The sequence below is a fragment of the Oxyura jamaicensis genome, chromosome 1 (genome assembly GCF_011077185.1).
Source record: "Oxyura jamaicensis isolate SHBP4307 breed ruddy duck chromosome 1, BPBGC_Ojam_1.0, whole genome shotgun sequence".
NCBI classification, from domain to species: Eukaryota; Metazoa; Chordata; class Aves; order Anseriformes; family Anatidae; genus Oxyura; species Oxyura jamaicensis.
In genome coordinates, this window is record NC_048893.1 from 186,131,699 (window position 1) to 186,144,612 (window position 12,914).

A 12,914-nucleotide genomic window follows, 5' to 3' on the forward strand; every position below is an offset into this window, starting at 1 on the left:
AGCCTTATCAGTGCACCTCTTTGTGTCTCAGCAGATCAGCTTCCAGGGAGCAGTTACAGGTACAGACTTGAGAAACATCATAGGAATATCATAGGAAAAACTGCCACTGATTAAGAAATCGTTATTTTTTCAAGATTTCACCTGAAAGAACGTTGATAATTTGTCCAACTTGATTTCTTTTCAAAATACTGCATTGTTTATGAAAGTGTCATTTAGGATGGGGGCAGCTTCAGTGTGCAGAAATGGTGCAGAGACCTGTCGTAATGACGTGCATGTTCCTGTGACCATGTATATAGTAGGGCTTGTGCTGGGACGCGCGGTAGTGGAGATAGCTGGAAAAGCATGCAGTCCAGCGTTCAAGTTCTGGTCTTGAGGGCCTTGTGAAGGTTTTAAAAGGAAGTTGTTTAGGTGTACATGGGTCAAGTCCCGTGATTTGTGAAAGCTGAAGAACCAGAGGGGGGAACAGCACAGGGGCAGCACAGAGTGCCTCCCTGTCTCTTTAGCACAGCCACTGCTTTCTACACCTGCAATTTGTCCGTAGATCAAAGAACTGACGAAAAGTGCCCTTAGCACATCCAGCGTAGGAATGCTGCTATCTTGTCCCTGCATATTCTTCAAGCTTCCAAACAGGAGGCAGATATGCGGAGACACTCTGTGCCCAGCACGTTGGGAAAGAGACAGGATAAACTGCATGATGCCATCGTTGTAAATGAAAGGAAGCAAGGATTTTGAGAATGATGGAACTGAGACACAAGCAGATCCCCAGCATGAGCAGTGAGCTCACTGTGCAGAAGAGGTAGACTAATTGATTATAGTAATGTTGTCTTAAAGTTGTACTGACAGTCCTTCAGGGAGCTTTTTTTTCTCCTGTTGGTGCTGTACTTAACCCCTGCTCTGTTGCTTCCTCCTCCTGTCTGTGAGTAATGACTGGTAACACTGGTCCGGCTTTAAAAAAAAACAGGCTGAAGCATAATATGATGATTTCACAGTGCAGGAATTTGTGCTTCTATTTTCATGATTTGGTAGAACTCCCTGATGATTCCTGGCATGAGCAGTATTTTGGGCCAGTAGCTCGTTATCAGTAGTAATACTTGGCACCTATCACTTCAAATGTCCAGAGTGCTTAATTTAGGCCTTAGATTATTTCTTTTGTAACACATACTTTAGGCTTTGTGTGTGCAAGGATAGATGGATGAGTAATGCAAAGTAATTGGTTCACCTGAATTGTTTCCTAACATTCTTCTGTGTTCTTTTTACAAAGGAAAGGGTATTGTGCCAAATAACGTAACCCGCAGGCCAAGCTTCGAAGGATCAAATGAATCTTTTCCGTCCTACCATCAGATCGGTAATGCAGCTTATGAAGGGACAGGCTTTGGAGCAGAAGGTACAAATATGCTAACTGAAGTTCCAAGGCCATACATGGACTATTTAATCTCTGCTTCCCAGCCTACGGCTATGAATGCTCCCGTACAGCGGCCCTCGGGCGTAGGCACGCACGGCACACCGACAAGCCATCAGCAGAAAACGTACCCTGCAAATATCGAGTCTTCTGTCGTTAATTATCCCGTGGCTAATCACAGCAGCCCAGCCTTGCAGCTGCAGGCCTCCCATGGCTCCAACAGCCCACACTACAGTAGGCAGCACATGATGGTGCAGGGGGAACCCATGGGGTATGGTGTTCAGCGGAGTCCTTCCTTCCAAAACAAGATGCAGCAGGAGGGAGGATACGCCAACCTCCCGAATAAAGGGGCAGTTGTTCAAAATAACTCTGGTCATGCATTTCAGCAGGCACCGGCAAGCCTCTATATATCCCATTCTCATCACAAACAGGCAAGTCCTTCCTCTCATCAAATGCATGTGATATCCAGAGGTCCAGCATTTGCTAATGATTTTTCAGACAGTCCACCACAAAATCTGTTAACTCCATCTAGAAATAGCCTAAACATGGATCTCTACGACATGAATAATCCTCAAGTTCAGCAGTGGCAGGCAGCAACGCCGTCACGGCGAGATTCTTTACAAAACCCAGGAATAGAAACATCTCCACGGCAACACGTATCTTTCAGACCAGATGCCACAGTGCCGAGCAGAACAAACTCCTTCAACAACCATCAGCAGCAGCCCCAAGTGACCGTGTCGATAAGACAGGTTCCTCCAGGAAAACCCGATCCTTCGATTACATCTCCAAATACAATCACAGCGGTCACCTCTGCTCACATCCTCCAGCCAGTGAAGAGCATGCGAGTGATGAGGCCCGAACCTCAGACAGCGGTGGGACCTTCCCATCCTGGCTGGTTACCCGCACAGACACCAGCTGTGGATGGCTTAGAGATCATGGAGCAGCACGTGCCGCCTGTGGGAGCAGCCAACGCCTATCAGCTGGAAGTGGAGTACGCTAACCAGGAGCTGCGGTGTCCGCCACCACCATACCCCAAGCATTTGTTGCTTCCCAGTAGCTCCGAGCAGTTCGATATCAACTGCTTATGCATGGGCGTAGAGCAGACCCTCCGCGTAGTCCCCAACCCACCATGCAATAAGGCCGAGGAGAACAGCGAGCGAAATGACAAAAGCAGCAAGAACGCTAAAGCTGAGAAACCAAGCAAGGATAAAAAGCAGATCCAGACATCTCCGGTGCCTGTGAGAAAAAACGGCAAAGATGAGGAAAAGCGAGAATCCCGAATCAAGAGCTACTCGCCATTTGCCTTCAAGTTCTACATGGAGCAGCATGTAGAAAATGTCATAAAGACCTACCAGCAGAAAATTAACAGAAGGTTGCAGTTGGAGCAAGAAATGGCTAAAGTAATTCTCCTTTTTTTTAATAGTAAATCTAAAAGGGGTCAAATTAATTATTACTCTCACTCCAAAATGTACAAAGGTATTCAATACCTCCCTGTACCAGACTATTTCACTGAGAAGCCTGGATGCACAGGTGGGAGGCTGTTTGAAAAACCTAAGATAAGAAATAATATACCTTCATACCAGAAATGTAAAATGAAGCACAGACTCCCCTAGTAGGAAAGTATTAGGTTTGCTTAGGAAAGAACTCAGAAGGCAGATTTGAGGCCAAGGTAACACTGGCAATATCCAGCTCTTGCAAAACTCTGGACAAGGTTTTCTCTTTGCTCCAGCTCTTCCTACCTACTCCATGATAGCAACTGCTTACTCACCAAAGCCACAGTTTAACTTAGCAGATTTACTGTGCCATACTTCCAGATGAATACTTGACTAAAAGTTGTCTGTTGAACACATGTTAGTAATAATATCATGCAAGTAATCATGTCTTGGCCAGCTTTAAACGGTCTTGGGACCGTTGCTGGAACTTGTTCTAGAAGCAGGTCTCAGAGAGATGCACTTGGAGAGAGCTTCTTTTATGCCTAATGGCAGCACTCAAACCCAAGCTGATTCCCTGATAGGGCTGTTTAAAACAAAGCTGCCAAGTTCTGGTGGTTGCTCTGGCAGTGCTGTTTTAAATGTTTAAATGTGGGTTTTTTATTTTTTTTCTCAGGCATGACTAGAATATGACTAGTCTACTTTTGTATTTAAGGATAAACTCTAAGGAAAGCTGTTATTAATGCATAATGGATAATTAACTACCTGATCTTCCCTAGCACAGCCAGTTTCCAGAGCTGATTAATTTGATGCTCACATTGCTATAGAAAACTCAGCAATTCCTTTGCTGAGGTTAAGATTAAATGAGCGTGTCTCTAAAATCTCTTGAAAGGTCAATATATTTTAGTGACAGTTAATAGTTTGCCCTCACCACGAGTATAGATTATGTTGCCCTGCCTTAATTTAATGAATGTTTTCCTGAAATTGAGAGTGATCTCCAGAGAAGTAAACCAGCAGCTAATTGCGTTAGTTCTTCTCTTCTCTGGCTCTCCAGCTTTCCTTCACTTCATAACTCAGATAGTTCAGCGATAAACACAAACAGCTCCTTCCCCTAGCAACCTCATCGCTGGCTGCAGGAATGCACCGCGAACTCGGGAGATGTTGGCTATCTGAATATTGCATTATTCTAGAATTAACCAAGAACACAACACACTCAGTATTTTACCTTAAAACTATAAACACTTATTTTAAAATGTAAGGAGAGTGCCCCGATCTATAATAAAAACAGTATTATTAGTTTTGATTTGGCTTTTGCCTACAGGTGTGAAATGAAAAATTCAATCAAAGCAGCAGCCTTGTGGTTGAATGCTTGGGTCTTTAGCCTGCTAGTCTGTCAGCTTCAGCCCCATCCACCGCCTTCCCACCAGGCACTAATCTTCCTCTCCAAATGCTTCCGTTGATGTCACTTGATTCAGGATTCTGGCACCAGGGGGGTGCTAGAGAGAAAGAATTGTCAGAGGATCCTGGGGATCAGCCCAGGGGCTTCTGCTGGTTGAGGCCAGCAGTGGCCCTCAGGAGAGAGGATGGGTACCAAAGACAGAAGTGTGCGGGCTCTGTCTTGAAGGGTGGGGAAAGTCTGGCTTGATACTTCTTATTCCCCCCTTTTCCACGAGGTATCTCCCTGCAGCCAGGTGAAATGTTACTTGCAATTACTCAGGGGCTCTCTGGGGGTAGGAGGTGGCTGGACAAGCCAGCTTTGTTACAGCTTAGGTTCAGAGGGGAAATAGTAAATTGGGGCGGGGGGGGGGGAACAGGGCCAGAGTCTAGGCTGCAGTAGCTGGAGGGAGGCCAGAGCTGAGGGTTATATGTGTATATTTTGTGAGGGAAGAGGGGAGAGATCTACAAAGCTTGTGAGTAGAAGCTGTATATGGTAGAAGAAAGAAGAAGAGGGTTCACAAAGCAGTAGGGAATGTATAGGTCAAAACCAGCTTCTTTCTTACCATGCAAAAAGCAACAATCAACCAGCACTGGTGGGCAGGATCTTGTGAGTTCCTCTGGAGAACCCTTAATGAACAAAGTGGGCTGCTGCACCTGGATTTCAGTTTAATTTGTGCTGCATTGTGCATATGTATAGTGGAGTGCGGTGGCAAAGTGCACGTTTGAAAAGGTGTAAACCAAACGCCGTGATCAGGTTTGTCCTGTTCTGTTCCCCTGACAGCATTGCCCCATGCCTCCTAGCTCAGTAGAATGGGAGAGAAAGGGCAATCTTAGAGACAGTGCAGGTAACCTGGTAGGGCAAATGAATTTGCAAGTATTTCAGAAATACCCTGGCAGACAGACGAGATTATATCTCTCATGAGTATCTCTTTTCTAGTTCTTGGTTAATTTTTCTGAGACGTGTCTTGGGAATGCTGGTTCATTGTTCTGTTGCTGTGAATATAACCTTACCAGCTCTCGTGGTTTGCTTTCTCTTACCTAGGCAGGCCTATGTGAAGCAGAACAGGAACAAATGAGGAAAATTCTCTACCAGAAGGAGTCCAACTACAACAGACTTAAAAGGGCCAAAATGGACAAATCTATGTTTGTGAAAATCAAGACTCTGGGTATTGGTGCGTTTGGAGAAGTGTGCCTGGCCTGCAAGGTGGATACCCACGCCCTTTATGCCATGAAAACTCTGCGAAAGAAAGATGTCCTGAACAGGAACCAGGTGGCTCACGTCAAGGCAGAAAGGGACATACTTGCTGAGGCAGACAATGAGTGGGTGGTTAAACTCTATTATTCCTTCCAAGATAAAGAGAACTTGTACTTTGTGATGGACTACATCCCTGGTGGGGATATGATGAGCCTACTGATTCGGATGGAGGTCTTCCCAGAGCGTCTGGCTAGGTTTTATATCGCAGAGCTCACTTTGGCTATAGAGAGCGTGCACAAAATGGGATTTATTCATAGAGACATCAAGCCTGACAACATTCTGATAGACCTCGATGGGCATATCAAACTGACAGACTTCGGACTCTGTACGGGATTCAGGTGGACTCACAATTCAAAATACTACCAGAAAGGTATTAGGCTTTATTTGCTCTGTTTGTCTTGAAGTAGTTACCTCTTGGCAGAAATGTCAGGTGAATTACGGTGTGTTTCCCTCGGGCAATTAGTTTGTTTCTAGTCGTTTGTTTCCAGTACTGTTCAAATCCCTATCAGCAATCTGGCTGACCGCTGCGGTAGCTGTATTTTTTCAGTTCGTACTTGCTCAGAGGGGCTCTGATGGTGAAAGAATTTAATCCCAGATTTAAAGTAATCCAGGGGTATTGGAGTCTATCAGCGAAAAGGTCGTACACAATTGCCATAGCTAATCTAAATATGTTCATTTATTCTGTATCCCCCGTATGGGAGCGTGCTTCCCTGCACTGAGACAGAGACACTCCGCTGGTTAAGGAAATTCAGTTGTAAAGGAGAGGGTAGAAGTAATTACCTTGGGTTTAAAGTTTAAGTGCTGTTCTTTAGTGATAGTGGAAGATGGCAAAGCTAGATCTGAATAAATTCTTTCCTCTGAGTGTTGTGTTTTATGAGTCTAAATGTAAACTTTCTCACCCACTTCAAAGGGAGCCATATCAGACAAGACAGCATGGAGCCCAGTGATCTTTGGGATGATGTGTCCAACTGTAGATGTGGAGATAGGCTGAAGACATTGGAACAAAGAGCTAAGAAGCAACATCAGAGATGCCTAGCTCACTCATTAGTTGGAACCCCTAATTACATTGCTCCTGAAGTCCTGCTTCGTAAAGGTAGATAACCTGGATTTTCTACTGTTTAAATGCACACCAGTGTTTTGAAATACCTTTTTTTTTTTTCCTTCAAAAGTTTGCTCCTTTGGAAGCTTGATGTTCTGAAGTCCACACACTCAGCTCAGATTAAGGAGAGCAGCTTTCTGTACATGCTCCAATGATAAGCTTCATATTGCGGACATGGAAGGTTGTCACGCTTTGTCTGTCTCCATCTCTCTTCACTCAGAGGCCTTTGATGAGACTGCTAATAAATATGTCAGATGATGTTGGCAGCTACTGTTCCTAAAGTATAGAGCAGATTATCTGTGCTTATGACCACTATGGGGATGACTGCGGCTCTCAGCAAGCTTGCATAGACCAGCAAGTGTCCAGCTGATGGTTCTGAGTCACTCAGATTGGTCACTTAAATATGGCTGATAGAAACTTGTGGAAACATTCACCAGATTCCCATACAGAATCTCAGGGAAATACAGCAAAAAGTCTAACACAGCTTACGTTGGGCACACTGTGTTCAAAAGCTCTGCTTCAGGAATTCTGACAACATTTGGTGGCTATCCATGAAATACAGACACAGTCACTCTAGTAAGGAGATAGTTGTTCAAAGTTGTCTGCAAGCCTGATTCTAAACGTAATCTCAACTCTTTCTCAGTTCAAGAGATTTTGGATTAAATCCTACATCATCTGATGACACAAATCTCCATTGAACTCAGTGTTTTAAGTTGTTCATTTCTTTTGTAAGTCTCAAACATATACCTTATTTTTTTGTCTGAGCGATTAAGTGATTGAAATTGTTCTGCTGCTTGGAACTTGCTCAGGAAGTAATGCATATCTTTCTTCTGTCTCTAGAACCAGGCTGTATCTTTTCAGCAGCTTTTCAAACCCATGGTGTCACCTCCACTGAACCAAGGGGAGGGCATCAATCACTAACCCTTTTTTTTGTTCTTTGAGGACCAGTGTGTGCTGTGTAGGGATGTAGCTGTGGGATGGGGCGTGAAAAAACAACAACAACAACAACAAAAAACTTTATTTGGTCTAATTATGTGATTTCCCACTCACTATTATTGAGAATTAAATTTATTCAAAATGATTCCCAGACAACAGTACTAGATCTTCACTGACAGCAGTAGAGTTTAGGTCAGCTAGCACAAGCAACTTTGTGGTGAAAGTAGATCGTGAGTCCTTTGGTTTTTGGTCAATTGCTTGAGAAAAGACAGAAATTTGCACTGTATGTTTTGATGCTTAACTGCAAGAAGGAGTAGTAGCCGTATGCATGTTATCCTTGGTTGATGGAGGACAACTTTTGGACTTGCCTTTCAGGATACACTCAGCTCTGTGACTGGTGGAGCGTTGGTGTGATCCTCTTTGAGATGTTAGTGGGACAGCCTCCTTTCCTGGCACCTACACCCACAGAAACCCAACTGAAGGTAAGATGAAGCCAAATTCCCATCTGTAGTAGCAAAATGTTAATCTTTTCCTTTCTCTCCTCTTCTCTGTACAGACCCATCCCCTCTGGTTTTACTAGAGAAAGGAATAGTGGCTACAAAATCATGATTTTAAATAGTTTTATGCCAGGGACAAACCCTTTTCCAATCAGTGAAGATTGTGAATGTCAAACCAGAACAGACTTGTGTGGTGGTTTTACTTGGGTGGGCAGCCGAGCTCCACCACAACCGCTCTCTCACTCCCCCTTCTCAAAGAGGAAAGGGGAGAAAATACGATGAAAGGGGCTCAAGGGTTGAGATAAGGACAGGGAGATCGCGCAGTAATTATCGTGATGGGCAAAACAGACTGAGCATAGGGAGATAGCAAGATTTATTGCCTATTACTAACAAGCTAGAGAAGTGAGAAACAAAGGAAAGAAACCAAAAGCACCTTCCCCCCCATCCACCCTCTTCCACTTCCTTCCCCCGAGCGGCGCAGGGGAACGGGGGTATGGGGGTTATGGTCAGTCTATAGCGCTTCTTCACTGCTGTTCCTTCTCAGTCACTCTCGTCCCCTGTGCTGTGGGGTCCCACCCACGGGATGCAGTCCTTGCTGAACTGATCCAGCGTGGGCTTCCCACAGGCAGCAGCTCTTCAAGAACTGCTCCAGATCTGGGTCCGTACCACGGGGTCCATCCCTCAGGCCAAACTGCTCCAACCTGGATCCCCCACAGGCAGCAGCTCCTGCCAGGTCACCTGCTCCTGCATGGGCTCCTCTCCATGGGCTGCAGCGTGGAACCCTGCTCCACCGTGGTACTCCATAGGCTGCAGGGGGACATCCTGCTTCACCATGGTCCTCACCACAGGCCGCAGGGGACTTCTGCTCCGGCGCCTGGAGCACCTCTCCCCCTCCTTCTGCACTGACCTTGGTGCCTGCAAGGCTGTTCCTCACTCCTCTCACTCTCCCAGCTGCTGTGTGGCACAGCGTTTTTTTTTTTTCCCTGTCTTAAATCTGCTCTCACAGAGGCGCAAACAACATCACTTATTGGCTCAGCTCTGGTCAGCAGCGGGGCCCTTACCAAACATGGGGCAGCTTCTAGATCTTTCTCACAGAAGCCATCCCTATGGCCCCCTGCTACCAAAACCTTGCCACGTAAAACCAACTTGTCCAACCCACATAGGTAGTTACCAGCTTTATGAATCTTCTTGGCACAGTTTTGGTTTCTGAAGCCCAGATTCATCCATACACATTTTTTTAGGGTGCGTATCAGATGACACCAATGATAATTTCAATTGGCAACGTGAGTGTTTTAAAGCCAAGCAGTAAGTAGTATTTATTAGTAAGAATGCATCTCATAATCACTTTCCTATTTTTACGTTTTGGAGGCTAAACGAAGCAACTCCTTGAATTCATTCCATTAAGTCATGTGTAAACCGAACATATTCTTAAATCTGGCAGCAGAAGCTTTCAAGAGGAAATACGTCTTCTTTTAAATGTAATTGCTTCTTCTATCTGCTATCTGGTGATCTTTCTTGATTCATTAAAGAAACCTATTAACAGCTGATGCAATCTAATCATTGGGTTCTTGAACCTCTAAAGTAACTATACAGAATGTGGCTGGATTGGTTACGTGTATACTTCTGTACAGTTAGTGTTGACAGAAGGATCGGAAGGATTCTGTTTCCAGGATTAGAAGTCATTTAATACCTTTCTCATCTTCAGGTGATAAATTGGGAAAGCACACTGCACATTCCCTCACAGATCAAGCTAAGCCCTGAGGCAACTGATCTCATCACAAAGCTCTGCTGTGCTGCTGAGGACAGGCTTGGAAGAAACGGAGCAGATGATATTAAAGCCCATTCTTTCTTCCACTCTATGGACTTCTCTACCGATATCCGTAGGCAGCCAGCTCCCTATGTTCCAAAGATCAGCCATCCAATGGACACTTCAAATTTTGATCCAGTTGAAGAAGAAAGTCCTTGGAATGATGCTAGTGGTGACAGCACCAGGACATGGGATCCGTTAGCCTCTTCCAACAGCAAGCACACAGAACATGCCTTCTACGAGTTTACTTTCCGAAGGTTCTTTGATGACAATGGGTATCCGTTCAGGTATCCCAAACCTTCTGGAATGGAAGTTGGCCAGTCTGAGAAGTCCGATGTAGAAGACAAAGATGTGGTGGATCAGACTGGAGCTTGTCAGCCTGTATATGTGTAAATTATTGTATAGAGTACTCCAGATAAGACTAATGTCAAATCCAGTAGGGCCTTTAACTGATCCTTTAGGAGCTGATCCTGCAGTGCTTGGTCAGGTGTAACTTTGGCTGAGGCTGAAGTCATCCTGTGGAGTCAGAAACTTGCAGGGCCAGGTCCTAAAAATGGCACTCTTGAAAGTTCAGGTCAGTTTTACTGTAAATAACTTTGTTGATAATTACACTTGAAATCCTGGTCTTCACCAAAATCTACAAGGCCAGAAGTCTATCGTTTCTAGGCCTATTTTTGTTTGAGGTCAGCTTCCCCCTACTCAGATAAACATTTACAGACTTCGGCAACTGTCAGCGTTATTTTTTAAATGAATAAAGAGCACTTATATTTTGTTTATAGCAGGGGTTTCTTTTCCTACTAAATTATAGGGATTAACTTTGACAAATCATGCTGCTGTTCTTCTTTTCTACATTTTTATTTTATCCATAGCACTTATTTCACATTTAGGAAAATGCATAAAGCTGAAGAACATGTGATGAAAGGTCTCTGTGCAATAATGTAAGAAAGAAAAAAAAAGAAAAAAGGAAGAAAAAAAACCCTCCACTCTCTAATTTTCTAAATTTACTGATGCCATTGTATTCGCACCATGATTTTTGTTTGTTATATGTATTTTCCACATTTCAAAATTGTGATATAACCTTAAAGCTGCTTTATTTCCTTCTGCTAATTGGAGTGTAATAGAAAGTGTGAGCAAGTGACTATATGGGTGTGATTTCTTTGTCTAGTGTGTGAAGAATGTTGCATGAGCAGTGTTTTTTCTATTTGAAATGGCCTTTTCTTGCCATTCGCAGGCAGGTCCTGTGGATCCGTTTTTACTGAGGGTCTAAAATTAGACCATTTTAAACCATGTGTTCATAATGTATCGTGTGGATGGTTTCCTCTTATGATTGTATCCAATATTAATTTTGTAAAACAGATTTGCAAAGACTATAACTGAATAGTGATTTTGTGGTCTGATGTAGTAGATCATTTTAGTAGCCATTGATCATTGGCACACACATTTCCCCACGAAGGATCAATAGCCAAGACCATTACTACAAAGCTGATTTGTGACAACAGTCTAGACCTGGCTCATTCACGTAGCATGCAGCACAGTGGTCGTCGTTTAACGCTATCAGTAACGCAGAGCACCACTACTAACACGTAGCTCAATGTCTTCAAACCAGAATGTCTCAAGCTGTGCTCCTGCAACACACCGAGATCCTAAATGAGATGAGGCTGATGTGGTGAGTACGTGCAGCCCCACTGATTTCTGTGGAATCTGGAGGGACATGGCCTTTCCAGGCATCGGATCTCTACACATGACCGTCTGTGTATCCATTTAGGATCCGAACGTTACAGGCACTGTAACATTGGCGTTGTTATAGGTCATTCTGTCCTGTTGTCTTCAGATGAAAATGTTGCTGTGGTGGAGCACAACAGTCCTTCATTTCTGTCAGATTATAAGCATACTTTGAAATATCAATTCTTAACTATGTTAAAATAAGCATTTTTCTTATATGTATAAGTGAGACTTATTCAAGGTGATATCAGAATACTAAAGTAATTAAGCCATACATATTTGCATATATATTATATATAACTAAGTAAACACACACAAAAATCCTTAATTCAGATTAGTGTAACAGTCCTATTTAAAGTGATTGACGTAATAACATTTGAGGAAAACACTCCTTTAATGTGTTTTTGCTTTATTTTATTTTTAAATCTGGAACTTCATTATTTTTTCCGTATATTATTCCACATATTATTCCTTAATGTGTTAGCATATCCTATCCAGTGTTTAGATATCTAAGCAACAACATATAAATTCATCAGCCTAAACTAAACAAAAATGATTGTGTATTTGTTTACATTTGTATGAAAGGAATGTTTTGAGGTATGCAGTGCTTGTGTTGTGACAGTTCATGTAAGATTCAGTATTACTGCTTTTTTATATAGTAATGCCATTTTTTGTTATTTACATCTATCTGACATTCTTTCATGTGGTAGGTTCTTTCTCAGGAACTCAATTTAACTGTTATTTATTGATATATCATTGCCTTTGAAAGCTTCTACTGGCACAATTTATTAAAAATCTGAATCAAAATCTAAACTGCGGTATGTGTTCTTTGAAAGGGTAATTCCCACTTACTTTAAGGCAGAATTTTTAAGGAGTTTGCTTTGCAATGTTAGCGATGGGCTTGAGCTACAAACACACGATTAAAATGTCATCTCTTTGTAGCATTTGGCGTAGAATTTCTGGGTACATTAAGACGATTTTTAGCATAGCAGAGTCAGTAGATGACATAAAATTCAACATCGTCACTTTCACAGCAGTGGCAATGCTGCCAGAACAGCCACACAGAGGTGTGCCTGCCCCTCTGGCTGTTGCCTCTGTGATGTTTCAAAAAGGTAAGTATTTCACCTTCAAAGACAGTGTCTTTGCAATTGAGTGAAATGAGAAACTAGCCCAAAAAGAAGCCAGTGATTCCATGCTGAACATAGTACTCACTTAAAATCTATGCTGCGGGGAACGAAAGCCAACTTCCATTTCACCTAAAGAACTGAACTGGAAAACAAATCTTACCAGGTACTGTCTCTAGAAGGTTCCCATCCTTCTCGTACATCTCAG

The 12,914-nt window shown here is 43.2% G+C and overlaps 1 protein-coding gene across 3 annotated transcripts in view; it reads left to right on the forward strand.

Annotated features, from left to right (window-relative positions):
• Positions 1-12,391, forward strand: part of LATS2 (large tumor suppressor kinase 2) — a 46,572-nt gene extending 34,181 nt beyond the window's left edge. For all 3 annotated transcript variants that reach the window (XM_035326371.1, XM_035326367.1, XM_035326378.1), the window contains 5 exons: positions 1,262-2,799; positions 5,309-5,891; positions 6,432-6,614; positions 7,932-8,038; positions 9,759-12,391. In XM_035326371.1, coding sequence (XP_035182262.1) covers positions 1,262-2,799; positions 5,309-5,891; positions 6,432-6,614; positions 7,932-8,038; positions 9,759-10,253 — 2,906 coding nt within the window. In that variant the 3' untranslated portion in view covers positions 10,254-12,391. The remainder of the gene's footprint in view (positions 1-1,261; positions 2,800-5,308; positions 5,892-6,431; positions 6,615-7,931; positions 8,039-9,758) is intronic.
• Positions 12,392-12,914: the final 523 nt, after the last annotated feature.